General features: G+C 37.7%; 1 protein-coding gene across 1 annotated transcript in view; it reads left to right on the forward strand.

Annotated features, from left to right (window-relative positions):
- Window positions 1–16,135, forward strand: part of LOC149199118 (uncharacterized) — a 155,313-nt gene that overhangs the window by 25,535 nt on the left and 113,643 nt on the right. Inside the window, exon 2 of the mRNA XM_089402301.1 lies at window positions 5,544–6,796. Coding sequence (XP_089258427.1) covers window positions 5,822–6,796 — 975 coding nt within the window. The 5' untranslated portion in view covers window positions 5,544–5,821. The remainder of the gene's footprint in view (window positions 1–5,543; window positions 6,797–16,135) is intronic.

The following is a 16,135-nucleotide window of genomic DNA, read 5'->3' on the forward strand; positions in this document are numbered from 1 at the left end:
AGTTCGCTTGAATCTCTCAAGCCTTCTCTGGAGTACACCGACTCTCTGTCTCTCTCTGGCTTGATGATGCATTCAAGTCAGCTCGGCTTCTACTCTTTGTTCTTTGCTCTTAGCTTTCTCCGTCTAACTAACTCCCTGTCATTGCCTGTTGTCAGTTCGTGGCTTTAAAGCCAGTCTGTTCTTTGACTGTTCATTTCTGCTTCCTGGCCTTCTGGTTTCCCTGCCTCTGTTCATTTGAATTCCTCTGCTCTGCGTCATCATCACTGGGTAACGTCTCACAGGGAGGTGGTCCCCTGTTTCCTAATGAACTGAGTGTTAGATTCCTTGAATCATTTTTGAATGGCCATTAATTCCGTTTGCTTCAAGATTGCCCGCAAATCATGACTCTTTTGCCAACTCATTGTCCATGTCGGACTTCAAATCCCCTGTAATCTTGCTTTATAACTTCGCCAAATCTGGTCATTTATCGGGATGCGCCTTCGTCGTTGATCTGGGCCCCCTAGATCCTATGGTCATAATTCATATTGGGCGGGTAAGTTGCATGACATTTAACCGTCTGATGCGGGCGATTTTCTCTCTCATCTACCGGACGCGTGTCGCTCGGTGTGTGGCATCGGGCGGGACTTAGTCAAAATCGCTTACCGCTTCGAGGCCTTCCAATATCTTGCCAGTTTGTGGAATATCGCGCTACGGAACCGAAACGGTTACTTTTCCACATTTCATAGTGATTTCGGGTCCGAGCGCTTCAGGGCTTTCCTTCACTGAGAGGGACGCCCTGCGATAAAGCGCTAATCGCGTATCAGAATCTACCTCCGTTTCTCGATTTAGCCTCTAGTTTTGCCAGTTTGTGCCATCGCGCTTTACCATGGGCCAATGGTTTGCGCGCTCGATCGAGGGTCCTTGTTGCTCTGCTCTGGCCACAACTGCAACTGTCACGAGGATTCCTTTTGATAGCTTGATTTTTCTAAGACTTGAATTTTTTGACATAATTTGAAACAGTCATGAAAACTTAGAGAGTGTTTAGGACCCAATTCGGATCAGCTGTGTGGGTTTGCTGTGGTTTTGTGAGAGCAAAGAGCAAAGGGTGTGGGAGCATTTTCAAGGAGATTCAAGCAACAAGTAAGTGCATTTTCTCTCTATTTTTTTGCATTTTTATTACAGCAGTTTGCATGTGCATTTCTTTTACAAATTTATGCATTTTTTATTTATTTTTTTACAACATTCATGGCTCAATCAAGGGCAGTAAGTGTTCCCTTATTTCAAGTGGGGCTGCAACGACAACTTCAAATATTGAGGGAAGATAACATCCTCAAGATAACAAATATCCCTTGTGGAAATATGTCACAAGAGAGCAATTGCCATGCAACAAGATGAAGGAAGGAGGCAATGTGAGTTGGAAATGCAACTATTGCAACACTAATTTCACAAGCGCATATTACCGTGTGAAAGCTCATTTGTTGACTTTACCAAGTTGTGGAATTGCAACTTGTACAAAGGTGTTTTTACCAAAGAGGAAAGAAATGGAAAGAGAGGCCAATGTTGGTATGGCAAATGTGGCTGCAAAATCTAAAAAAAAACAAAAATGATGACCCCCTTCCATTCTTGAGCAAAAACATCAACAAATTCCCATTTGAGAGTTCTGGTGGGAGACAAGCAACAAAATGAAAGGCAATTGCACTTGGTCCAATGGACAAGATTTTTCAGAAAGAGAAACAGGAAACACTTGATCTCACCATTGCCTTTTTTTTAATCAAAATTTCATGTCCTTTAATGTTGCACGCTCACCTCTATTTATTGAGATGTGCCAAGCTCTAACTCAAGGGGCTCCATCAGGGTATGTGCCTCTTGGGTCAGAGAAGCTTAGAACCACATTATTGACAAAGGCAAAAAAAGAGGTGGACAAAATGCTTGAGCTTATTAAATCAGCATGGCCAACATTTGGGGTTAGCATTGTTTTTGATGGATGGACAAATCAACACGACACCCACTCATCAACTTCATGGTGTCTTCTTGAATGGCCCAGTTTTCTTGAAATCAATGGATGCACAATATATGGGTGAGTTATTTATTAAAGTTATTGAAGATGTAGGTGTTGATTCTTGTGTGCAAATCATTACAGATAATGCACCTGTTTGCAACGCTGTTGGCATGATTATTGAAGCTAAATATCCACAAGTGTTTTGGACACCTTACATTGTCCATTCATTGAACTTAGCACTTAAATCTATTGTTTTTGATGTGCTTTGGATTCGAAGCATTATTGAGGATGCACGGGATATCTGCAACTTCGTACAAAATCATACAAAGGCCTTCACTATCTACAAGGAGTTCACCAATCTATCATTGTTGAAGATTGCAGATACACGTTTACCTCTTCATTCATCATGTTGAAGAGGTTGAGGGAGGTCAAGATTGCTCTTGGGGCCATGATTATTTCAGATTTTAGGGCTTTTTGGATAAAGATGGATCAAGCAGCCTCTAAAAGAGTGAAGGACACAATGTTAGATGATGCTTGGCAGGATAGGGTAGATCTACTTATTCAGATCATGGACCCTATCATTTCTTTGCTTCGATTTGCAGATATAGACCAACCCATCCTAGGAGAGGTTTATGAGGGATGGTATTCCATGATTGAGTCTGTGAGGAGCATTATTTTACAGAGTGAGTGCCCTGAATATGAGACATCATCAAAGGCCTTCTTCACCACCATACAGGATATTCTTCTTAGTAAATGGGACAAGAATTGCACACCTTTACATTGTTTGGCTTACTCATGAACCCAAAATACTACAAGCATGAGTGGCTAAATGGTCTACCTTCCTGTAGATTCCCATCTCACATGGATGGTGAAATCTTATAGGGGAGGAAAGATGCATTCAAGTGGATTTTTCAGAATAGAGCATCCCTTGATGAGGTGGAGGATGCCTTTGCAGGGTTTTCCACTGACATTGCTGGATTTGCAGGATATGATGTGATTAGAGACAGGTGGCTAAAAAGCCCTATTCTTGGTGGGCAACTCATGGGGCAACAAGCCTCCTCTACAACAGTTGGCCATGAGGCTTCTCTCTTAGGTGACTTTATCCTCTTGTTGCGAGATGAATTAGAGCACATATGGGAATTTGTAGTGTCAAGAAGAACGGGCTTGAGCAATCTAGGGCAGAGACAATAGTGTATGTGCACACCAACCTTCGTCTTATTTACAGGCAGAGGGATGAGTGGTTGAAGGGAAAGACAAAGATGTGGGATGTCTTTTTTGATGATATGGGTCTGGACAACAGTGTCGAGTTCCCATTGGCCAACTTGGATCTCAATGAGCCAGTGCTAGAGCCTGTCACATTTGATGATGGTGATATTGTAGAATGGTCATCCTCCACACCAACAGATGCAGAGATGACTTTGGATACAAAGGAGGAGGATGTAACAGAGGAGAGCAGTGGTGACCATGATGATGAGTACAATGATGTTGATTTTGATGATGAGGATTGATGACTCATGAGCTACCTACTGCCTTGAGGCTTGTAGACTTGTAGTTGTTTTGTATTTGCTATTTCTATTTGCCATTGGCATTGTACTACCTATGTAACACATTTTGACTTTGATGACTTAATGAGAAAACTACAGTATCTTGTCTTTATCCTATTGGATCATTGATGAATTGAATGTGTATTATGATTTATCATTTGTGTCACAATTGCATTTGTATGCATAATGTTACTTTGTAAAACTTAGATCTAGATGAAGATCTATGTTTGAATCAATGAATTCGTATCATGAATGAGAATTTGTGTAGGAAATATCTAATTTTTAGTATATATATATATAGAGGTCCTAATGTGTCTTGTTCTGAGGGGTCAATGTGTCTGTGTCCGACACTTAAATCCCCATGGCCTTTGTGTCATGTGTCCTCGTGTCAGGTGACTTAAAGGGTGATATTGATGTTGAAGATCCCAATATGGGCAATGATTTTGATGATATATAGGTATTTGTTGTAACATGCTTTTTTTTGGATGCTAGAGAGCATCTAGAGCTTGTTTGTTATGTATTTTTGGTTCAAAGATAGATTGACTTATTGCACTTAGTGCTATTTTGGTTATATGCAACCTTACATGCTATATAAATGAGAGCTTTTGCATATTTGTGTATAAAACTATAAATGGTTGGATTCATATGGATGCACATGAATAAATATATGTTTTTCTTCAAAATTTGAATATCTTATGTATTTTAGTTTGACCAGTTTTTTGGTCTGTTTATCACCGGTTCCTGGTTTGGTTTTGATAACATTGGCTTCTGGCCAACACAAGCATATGGCACCATCGAACATGGGATATAACAATGAAATAGGACATCTCACATGTTACAAAAGTGCCCTTCAGTTATGGAGCAGCAATTTGGGGTATCTATTCCACCAAAGTTGCCCACGATTTGCACTTTTCCATAACTACATTAAATGACCTACTTGCATGGGTGCACCTGTCCACAATGGAAGAAAATGTACCTGGGATACTTTGAACTTTGGTGGCAGGAATAACAACACTTCCACTTCAACATTCATTACACAAAAATGAAAGATTTGAATCTGAAACAAAAATTAAATGAATCCTTGAAAGCAAAACTTCAGATTTCAAAAGGTCTTTGGACTAGATAAAAGGCTACACAACATTTGAAGTAGTTGCAGAATAGGATATGGAGGGGGACACCCATACACCATCATCAGAAATAGAGGTGGGGGTGGGAGTAAAGGGGGGAGAGGAGGAAGAGTGTCATTGATATGTGGATTTGTTTTACAGACTCATGAGAACTTTAAACCAAAGGTAGCACTTTAATTAGGAAAGGGAGGTGATTTTGAACTAGTGAGAAAATAGTGTTTTAATAGAATGCTATTAATCAATTTCTGTAGATTTGGAAATTCAAAGGTAAGCTGGCTACTGGCCTGAGCTAAAAATGTTCAGGCCAACATTTGATCCATTGCATTAACATCATTCAACTAGACCACTATTCCATCATAGAATAAATGAGATACTCAAATTATTCCAACAAGCTTGGTGTTTCCATTTGCAACCATGTAAGTTCCAGAAGGTTCTGGTACATTATGGTCCTTCATGCAATTCATTTTGTAAAATTCAAATTTTTTTGATTTGATATCCAAATTCAGCACCATTATTTTGCAATATTTGTGATACATATTCCAAACACTGACTGTCAGGCTCAGACTGAGAACCTTGGTTCTTTGTTTTTGACAACATTATATTATATTTGAAATTGTGCAGCTCTTGGCAGTTGAGGTGTTGGTCCAACTTTCTTGTTGTCCGAATTTAAGTAGTTTTTTTTTAAATGCTATGATTCTTCACTGAAAACAGATTCTTTTCTGGAAGCTTTGCTTGATGCCTTTCGTGTTATGTCTGTGTGTTTCAACACCCTAAGGATGTTTGGCCAACCATCCATGTAGTCCTTTAGTTTGAAAGTTTGCATCTATTAGTATAGCATCTTCATATTCACACCTTGACCTTGATTTTTTTAATTGCTATCTTCTGTTTTTGCAGGTGGGTTAGCTGCACTATTTGAGTCTGGTCTGTAATTAGTTCAAAATATTTCTCTGGCAGACGATTTTCAGTGAGTTTTGCCTTCATAAGTTAAGCAGTTTTGGGTAAGTCAGGGATATACCAAAAGGATTATCCTTTTAAAGGTTAGACATCCTGTGGCGACAACCTGCTCTGTATCTCTGAACATATTTGCAGCAGATACACAATATTCATGGTGGTCAAAGATAGCCTTCTGATTGCCACAATAAGCAGCTAATATATTTCAAGAATTGGAAAAGATGCCAGTTGATAGGGAATTGCGTTCTAGTAAGAGGCAAAGAATTGAACAGATAGGGACTCTTGATGTTTCTATCGTAAAGTCTGATTCATCAGAACCGGTTACTAATTGTAAAAGGCCAAAAATGGATTCAGAGATATCAAATATGCGCATATCAGATGGCAAGACACATAAACATAGTGCAAATATGGATTCTGCAAAAGAAAGTGAGAAAATATCCCCAGAGGCTTCTGAAGACAACACAAGGCAATTAAGCTGTAAGTCAGGTGCAAATGAAAGAGATGCAACTAAGGACATGATGGATGCATCTTCTTTTAAAAAGGACAGGTACAAGGGAAGTAATGAAGCCTCTAGCGAATTGTTTCCTGAGCAAAATGAGAAGCTTGCCAGTACCCTGCTATCATTAAAGGGAATGGATGGCTCTGCACCCAAAATTGAGTCGTTTCCAAAGGCTGATCACGACCAATTATTAGATTCTAAGGTTTCTGGGGCAGCTACTAATTGTTTAGACTCGGATATATGCAATGAAAAGGCTCTTGAGGTTAATGAATTGCATAATATTGAGCTGGAATTATTAGCCAAATTCAAAAAGAACATAGAATTACGTGGTGGAATCATAGAAGATGGCTGGAAAGTACAAGCTACAAGAGGAATAAAATGTATTTATAAGGTTTACCTTTCTCCAGATGGGAAAAGATTCAGGTCAATGAAAGAAGTTCAAAGGTCTCTTGGAATTCTTCCTAAGAGTAAACGTCTCATTGCTATGCAAAAGAACCTAGATAATGCAGAAGCAAATGTGGATAATACCAGTACATCTGTTCACTTGAATGCCAATTCCCCTCAATCTCAGCAGGTATCTGGAAATTTGGGCAGTGATCAAATTTCCAAGGGAACTGCAAGCTTGGTGAAAGAATCAGGAAAACGGCATGGACTTTCAACCCCCCCAGTTATACAACATGAACCAAAACAACCAGAGGTATGCATTTTAAGACAAAGTTGAAACTACAAGTATGCTTCAAGTGTGAAGGTTTTTACTTAATCTATATTCAATCGAGTCAAGGTAGTTGTTGCTCTACAGATTTCATCACCCAAGGCCTGAATAATTTTATGCTGTTCATTTCCTGTCACCTGGATTCTTCTATTGACGAATACTTTGAGTAAATCTCTTAAGACTTCCAATGTTGCAAGTAAAACTTGTTTACCTTACACAGCATTGCGGAGCAGCACTTCATATTCCTCTACCATTTGTGCCAATTCTTAACTTTGCGTACCCTCTTCCTTGTCTTTTGCCATTTTGAGAGTTTGTTTTGCCAACCTTAAAGGATATTGAAGCAAAATGCTATCTGTTCTTTTTAGAAATGACAGCAAGCAACTTGAACTCTAGGGCTCCAGTTACCTGTAGAAAGGAAATGTATCTAATTGTATTGGAACCATGATATTCAAACAGAATCTTGGAAGTGGATGTGAATATTTTTGATTGCGGGGGATAATAAAACAATGACCTACTGTAAATTCTGTTACAAATGGAGTTTAGCACTTGTGCAAATTCCAGTGTATCCATATAAAACAGAATATGTTATTGTAAGTATATAAAGATGAATTTGTGATATACTATTTGTCTCTTTGCCAGGGAATTGCTTACTAGGGCATCATGTACAGCTGATATGGAAGTTGCTTATTTAGCGTGTGAACATTTAGCACAATAGAAGATTTTCTAGCCACCCAATTGTGTTACAAAAAATCATTCAAAAAGGTTTTTTTAGGAAATTGTATTTTGTTTTCTAGCTTATATATCCTGAGAGAAACGTCCTGGGCACTTCCCCCCATTCTAAGGATGGTACCTATGGTGAACCCTAGATTATTCAGGGCACAAGGCCAGGTCAACAACTCATGAATAGATAATATATAGCTTATCAACAATTGGCTCACTAAGAGCAAATATGTTATAAAGTGGGATTTGAACCTGCGCGGGGAGGGTAACTTTCTTGACAACTACATGAACTACCCTCAATTGATTTCTAGGAAATAGCAATTATAAATAAATAAGGTTTTATTTAGTAAATACTAAGTTGGGTATCGGGCTTAGGTTGTTTTGTTATTCTTCATACTTAATAAACCTCACTCTGTTTAATGAGGTAATATTCTTGTATGGTTGTTTTGTCCAATCAGACCACCCAAGTTTGAGTGTGGGTGCTTTCCATTATTGCATAAAACTTTCTTCATCTTCATCCCTGTATTGTGTTGAGTAAACCTGAATTCAATATGCTCCCCATTTACTAACTTGTGGCATTAGAGCATATTGATAGTGTGGGCATGCAAGGAACAGATTAGGATTGGAAAGCTTGTTATCTACACCATTTAATGTTGTAGTAGTAAATTGTTTCTGTTCTCTTCAAACCACTTGTTGCAATGTTTTTTTCACAATAGTTGAGTCGAAATTTATTTTGGATACCTGAAGCAAACAATTCGAAAGGCAACGAGGCCTTCTTGGAGGATGCAATGCGTTAATGGTGTGGTAGTTGGCATGGAATACCTTGTAAATGGGCACACTGCACAAAAATGTTCTTAGAGCATGTTTTGATCAAGGGCCTTGTGCACATTAATGTATTAATGATGAAAAGTTGTGTTGAAATGATGAAGAAGAAACTGTCTCAAGAGGACACATCAAAATCATGCAATGTCTGTTGATGGAGAAAAGACTAGTGTTTTATAGATTTCTTCACATGATTGCATAGAGGTAATATCTTAATGTCATGTTTTGTTGATGAAATCTAAATTCAGTGCCTAGGCATGAATTTTGATATTTCCTCCAGTATTGTTGGGTGAAGGATGTTGTGATCTCTTTCTTGTTCTCCATATTTTGAAGCAGAAGATGAGTATGCTTATTCAGAAGATGAGCATTTTGCATCACCTTGTAGAATTGTTTTGGGAAGAGTGAGATATGATCCCTTTCTTCCGTGATTGTCATAGTGAATTGTGTGATTTGGGAATTCACGACAAGCATGGTTAATTTATGTTTGGACTTTCATTTCAAATGCTAATTATTTTAGATAGATTTGTGGGATGTTGTTAACATGATTTAGGTCAAAAGTTCATTATGCCTTTATTTTCAATTAATTGTTGTAAAGTCATCATGCATTTTGAGATCCTTTAACGTAGTGATGGTGTTATTTTGACATATTAATGTCAAATATCAATTCTGCTAATTTGGTTGAGTCACCCTTTGGTGATTCGCATGATATGAAACTCCTATGCGGTTGGTGGCGCTTGCATGGGAGTCTTACAAAGCCCACAATCATGCTTGGGATTATATTGTGAAAATGAAATTTGGGTAATCTGTCAAATGTGCCATGGAGAGATTTATCACGTGTCAAATTGAATGTCCATTACAATGAAGAAGTTTGTAAGACTGTATTGAATGGTTCAGGATGGTTTGTATGCTCAATTGCTTTTGTAAATGCAATAACATGTATTTTTGGTAGGAATCAAGAACATGGTACTCACATTGGGATGATTGTGTTTTCTTGGTACTATGGGTTCCTATGGATGTATCTTGAGTGTCTTGAATCTTCTTGTGTGCTTGAGTTTGGACCTTGCTTCCAAACAAGGTTTTGATTCGAACCAAGTTGGTTTTCTCTTTATTCTTGTAGCATACTAGCAATGCTTTGGAGCATTCTTATTTGCCGTGCATTGTCATTTGGTTGACTGCAGCACTTGTGTGAAACTATGATAAGATTGGTGTTGGTGTAGGTGATGTTTTAATCTTAATATTGATGAGTGAATTACAATCTTTTTAAAGGGCACTGAGGGAGCATTGTTGTTTCGTATTGGTGAAAAGGCATATCATCTTAAGCTCTGAGAGGTGCACTACTCTTGTTATAATGATTTCTTGTTTGTCAGTAATTAGGAAGTAATCCATGCATTGAAAAAGGAATGCAGGCATCAATGAATTGATGATATGCTTGGAGAAGTCATTCATCATTCGTTACCTATATCTTTTCTTCATTGGTTACTATATCCACTTTTTGAGGATGATTTATTTTGAGTTCTTTATAAACAACTAAAGCAAGAATTTATAACTAAAGGATTGTAAAGTGTTTACATGGGTGGTTATTAAATGATGTAACATGGATGGCGTAAATATACCTTGCTTGGCTAATTCTTTTTATTAGATTTAAACGAGTCTTAACAACTCCTTGGTTAGATGATATATTTTTGGTTGGCATAAATGTTGATTTCAAAGGGGTATTTACTATTCTTTTTTCACATGGATTATTTTTTGTTGGACACCTTATTTGCTAAGGGTTATGGCGTGGAAGGTGAATCATCAAGGGGAGTCCAAAAGATCTTGGAAGATGAATCTAATGGTCACACATTGTATTTATATGTAACATTTTTGTGAATAATAAAGCAATTCACACTTATCTTTCATATTTAGTTGCACATTCCAACAGTGGTATCAGAGCAGGTGTACTCCTTCCTTGTTTAAGTTTGAGTCACTAGTTTTTGTGGCCTTTTTATGCATGTCAGTCCCGCTGCTCTGAATTCTCTGCCCATAATCCCCAAATAGCAAAAACTGGAATTTCTCCCTCATACCCAAGTCCGTTGCTTGTTAAAAATTGAATTGGTTTGTGAACCCTAGGTCGTCATGTCTTGCATTTCTCTGCCTATTGTCTACCTCCCACATTTATATACCTCCCAATGTGGTCACCTACATGCTTGTTAGTGGCAGTTTAGGCGTTATGCTCTGTCTGCCACGTTTGTTATCTCTAGATTTTGAAACGTCCTTGGTCCATCTACTAGTCAAATCTACCATTCTAGCTAGCCTGGCAACTCTGGCATAACGGTTCCTTAGCTATTTTCGCATCTACTCCGACTTCCCCCTGACTCAATTTTGCCAGACATTTTCCACATCATAGACTCACCTCTCGAGGATCCGCTTGGTGAATTCCCTTCTTGTACAATGCATTCAATTGGTAGAAATATGGACAAGAATTGTTACTCTGGGGGCATTCTTTGTTACTTTCTTTGGCCTTTCTGAAATACTTGTTGATACTATCCCACTTTTTTGAGTAGATTTGAAACTGCTCATGAAATTTACTAAATCACAAGACTTGAAGCTACTCTTTTGATTTCCGAAAATTAATTCACCATCTAGAACACAAATCATAAACATGAAAAAGGAAACATCACACATGCACAAAGATTTATCTAGGGGAAAGCAAGCTCAAAACCTCTTCCTATCTGTTTTGCATTAATCAGAGAATAGAGATGAAATACATATGCTTGTTCAAGCTTAAGCACACCATGCAGTGTATAGTCTATCTCTCTCCCTGATTGACCGACTCTAGTCGACACTTAGCCAATTTCAAGCCTTTTCAAGCTCCTAATTCCTTGTGCAATTCCTGAGGAAATAGGTTCCCATTCTTTAGGAATTTCCCCCTATTTGCTTGTGCAATTTCTCTGGGTTGATCATCTGACCAATACAATAGCTATACACTCAATCTAGTATATAATTAATTGTACGCTACCTTAGAAACTCCATCTCAATTGGGTAACTCGAATTCTTTGCATGCATGAGCTAATTTAGGCTGATTAATTAGTCATCTGGATGATCACTGAATGTGGTTAAAGTTCCACTTCCACAACTTGACCTTCCACTAATTCCTCCAACAATTAGAGTTAGTTTAACTGACCATAACTCAATTTAACAGAATTAAATTGCTACAACTAAAATTAACTCAACCCAAGCTCTTAAAATTTAGGAACCCATTGCACATAAATGAACTTCATGCCCTTAACTCGAATTAACTAAGCTAGACTCCTATTGTTTTAGGAATCAACTCAAGTAGACTAAACGTCAACTCATTAACTCGAATTGATTGTTCTTAACTGAGTGACAAGTGCTATGTCACCTCAGTTAACTACTCCAAGTTGTCTGCTCATGTGGAAATTCAAATTTCCTCAATTTTAATTAAAGCAAAAATCAAATTGAGACTTTTCTTGCTGCATTTTCAACACTCCCTCTCAGCAAGAAAGGGATTCTTAACTACCCTGATCTAGCACCTTTGGAATGTACTGCATGCAACGCCACTCACTATTGTTGCTGCTCCTGCAACTGAGAAGCATCCAAATAAATACTGAATCAACTGCATGGCAAAATATGATCTACCCATACTGCTGTTGCTTCCACACCGCTGCTACAACCACTACAATAAGTACTAGCTTCCATAGGGCTGTTCCCTCTGAAACTAGACTCCCTCTGAGTTTTGATCTTCCTGTGGGAAATCTTGCTGCTCCTCAATATACCAATATCAATGATCACAACTCCTTTTTGTGTCACTAAACATTGGCTCATTGATCTGCCTACCAGCAACCTTCTAGCTCCATCAAGAAGTCTGCGCATAGTGTCTTCTGGATCTGCCCTGAAGTAGGGCTCCATAACTTTGCATCCTAACAACTCATTAGTTATTCAATGATCACTGAACATGAGGACTTCAATCAGTGGTTTCTAATGTGAATCCAACTTTGATACCATGCATAAATTAATGTGTAGATTTGAAATTGCTTATGAAATTTACTAAATCACAAGACTCAAAGCTCTACTCTGCAGAAGTTAATTCACCATCTAGAACACAAATCATAAACATGCAAAAGGAAACATCACACATGCACAAAGATTTATCTAGGGGAAAATAAATGCTCAAAACCTCTTCCTATCTGTATTGCATTAATTAGATAATAGAGATGAAATACATATGCTTTCTCAAGCGTGAGCACACCCTGCAAGTGTATAGTTTATCCCTTTGCCTAACTGACATACTCTGGCCAACACTTAGCCAATTTCAAGCCTTCCCAAGTTCCTAATTCCTTGTGCAGTTCTTGAGGAAATAGGCTCCTATTCTTTAGGAATTTCCCTCTATTTGCTTGTACAATTCCTCTGGGTTGATCACTTGACCAATACAATAGCTATACACTCAATCTATTATATAATTAATTATACAATGCCTTGGAAACTCCATCTCAATTGGGTAATTCCAATTCTTTGCATGCATGATCTAATTTAGGCTGATTAATTAGTTATCTAGATGATCACTGAGTGTGATTAAAGTTCAACTTCCACAACTTGACTTTCCACTAGTTCCTCCAACAGTTAGAACTAGTTTAACTGACCATAACTCAATTTAACTGAATTAAATTGCTACAATTGAAATTAACTCAACCTAGGCTCCTAAAATTTAGGAACCCACACAACTGAACTTCACTTTTAACTCGAATTAACTAAGCTAGGCTTGTATTTTTTAGGAATCAACTCAAGTGGATTGAACTTCAACTTATTAACCCGAATTGACTGTTCTTAATTGAGTGACAAGTGCTATGTCACCTCAGTTAACTCCTTCAAGTTGTCTGCTGATGTGGAAATTTGAATTTCTTCATTTTTAAATAAAGCAAAAATCAAATTGAGACTTTTCTTGCTGCGTTTTCAACATCTTCCTCTTCCTTTGTTATGAAACCAACTCAAGAAAAGATAGAAAAAATAAATCCACGCCTTAGAATTTAGCCTCTTCGAGGGGGCAACCTCCTTTACATTACATAAATGAACAATTCTTGGATGATACAAATGAAAATACCTCCTTTCTATATATAGGAGTCTAAGGGGTCATAACATAATCAGAGCCGACATAACAATAATAATGTAAGGGCACAATAATAACAATAGTGGGCTTCTATGGGGCACAAAAGTAACAATATGGGCACTACATGGGTATATCAATATAATAAGTGGGTTGTACTAATAACAATAAGGGGTTACACTAGTAGTATAGGGGCCTAACATGCCCCTCTCCTTCAAAAAGCGTTGTCCTCAACGCTTGAGTAGTTCTTGATGCTTCCGTATAAATTTTTTGTCCTCCCATGTGGAATCTTCAGCAGGTAAGTTCTTCCACTTGATGAGATACTCTGAAATTGATCGATTTCGTAGCTGTCGAGTTCTTGTTTCTGTGACTACTTCAGGTTCCAATATGATTTTTCTTTCCATTTCAATTTCTGGCAATATTGTTTGCATTGGAATCTTTTGCAACTTTTGAATAAGTGGCCATATTTCTTTGTCCTTCTTCCATTCATCCCTTGCTTCATTTATCCAATTTGGTTGGATAATAGAAATAGCACAAAACATTGCTTCCACATCCTCATCCTTGAAGAGTCTTCCCATTCGGTAAGGTCGCCATTTGTTAAGTGCATGTAGTATTGCCAACCTTTCCTTCTCATAAATAGCTTTCTTTAGATGTAGCAGTAAAAATACCCAATCACCTATATCAAAACATTTTTCACTATGATGTTGATCTACCTATTGTTTCATTTGATTTTGCACCAAAGTGGCGTTATCCTTTAAAAGTTGGAGAACTTGTTGTTGATGCTCGATGTGATTTTTCACTGCTTGAACCTTTTTCTTCTTGATATGTCCTTCTATCTTTAGAGTTTGAGGAGTGGTAATTTCTTCCAATCCTTTACAAGACATGGTCGGATTCATTTCTTGACGCTCAATGTGATCTTTCACTTTTTGAACATTTTTCTTCTTGATGTGTCCTTCTATTTTGATAGTTTGAGGAGTGGTAATTCCGACCAATGAATTACAAGATATGGTTGAATTCATTTCATTTTTCTTGATGTGATCTTTCACTTGCACCTTTTTCTTCTTGATATGTTCTTCTATCTTGAGAGTTTGAGGAGTGGTCATTCTTGCCAATAGTTTACAAGATATGGCTTGATTCATTTCTTCTTTCTCTGGGGTTGGGTCCTGACATATATCCTCTTCCTTTGATGTTTCTTGATCCTTTTCTTCCTCCTCTTCATACTCTATGTAAAATAATTTCTTCTCAGCACACTTATGACCTTTAGTGCATTTGGTATCACAATTGTAACAAAGCCCCTTTTCTCTTTGTTCTTCCAATTGCTGTGGTGTAACCCTTGTAGGTTGTGGAAGGCTAGGAGAAACAACACTTCCATCTTTATAGTTGTGAGGGGTAGACTTCCTTGTTGCCATAATTTTACTTTTCAATATGTCACAAAGCCCTTTTACTCTTTCCAATTGTTGTGGTGTTGCTCTAAAGAAGGTGTTGCTCTTTGTATCCTCATAACGTGCTATCATTTCCTCCGTGAGAATTGACCATGTAACAAGTTGTTTACGAGAACAAAGCCCTTTATACCATAAAAATTGATTTGGTTCTAAATATGAAGATGCAATACATGCCTTTTGTAACAGTGATATACCATGTAGATCAAAATCCATCTGAAGTATCCAATTTACCGGATACTTGCCATCAAACTTCTTCATTTTGTTTTTTCTTGATTTTAGGACCTCGATCTTGAAACGACTGTAACTCTGTAATTTCAGATATTTAAGTTCTAAAATTGCTACCTGTAGTAGCCCTCTGTGTCCTCCTTCCAATGCCACCAGTCTGATCCAAATCGGGTTCTCCAAGAAAGAGTTATGCACAATCTCCCAAGATGACCTGATTATAGACCTTTCCAGAAGAGCGAACTTGTATGAAGTTCCACGTGTCAACTTTTCAACCTTTGGTTCTTAAAAGGATATACAAGAAACTATAGTCCGTCCTCTTTCTATATCTTCTTACTAAATTTCAATCCGATGCTCAGAGAGAAAGTTATGACGATTTTCCCCAGGTCACCTATTTGGAATGTAATTCAGGAGTCTATAAAAAGACCAACTTCCTCAGATCATATCTCCGCAAATATAGCGCAAAAGCTCTGAAATTCGGACCCAAGATTCAACACGTTTTCTTCTCAAATGGGTTTTTTTTGCAACTTCTGAAACGTTGTAGAAAAAAGTTATAGCGAAAATGCCGCGATGACCTGTTTGGTGCAGTGAAACCCTAGAATCCAAAGTTCTGATACCAAATGTTATGAAACCAGCTCAAGAAAAGATAGAAGAGATAAATCCACGCCTTAGAATTTAGCTTTTTCGAGGGGGCAACCTCCTTTACATTACATAAATGAACAATTCTTGGATGATACAAATGAAAATACCTCCTGTTTATATATAGGAGTCTAAGGGGTCATAACATAATCAGAGTCGACATAACAATAATAATGTAAGGGCACAATAATAACAATAGTGGGCTTCTATGGGGCACAAGAGTAACAATATGGGCACTGCATGGGTACATCAATATAATAAGTGGGTTGTACTAATAACAATAAGGGGTTACACTAGTAGTATAGGGGCCTAACATCCTCTGTCTTGGGACAATGTTTAGTAAATAAATTTACACCTATAGGAATATGAACCTTCACC

This window comes from Pinus tabuliformis, chromosome 2_1, assembly GCF_031772625.1.
Source record: "Pinus tabuliformis cultivar Carrire ecotype Pingquan chromosome 2_1, CPIR1, whole genome shotgun sequence".
NCBI classification, from domain to species: domain Eukaryota; kingdom Viridiplantae; phylum Streptophyta; class Pinopsida; order Pinales; family Pinaceae; genus Pinus; species Pinus tabuliformis.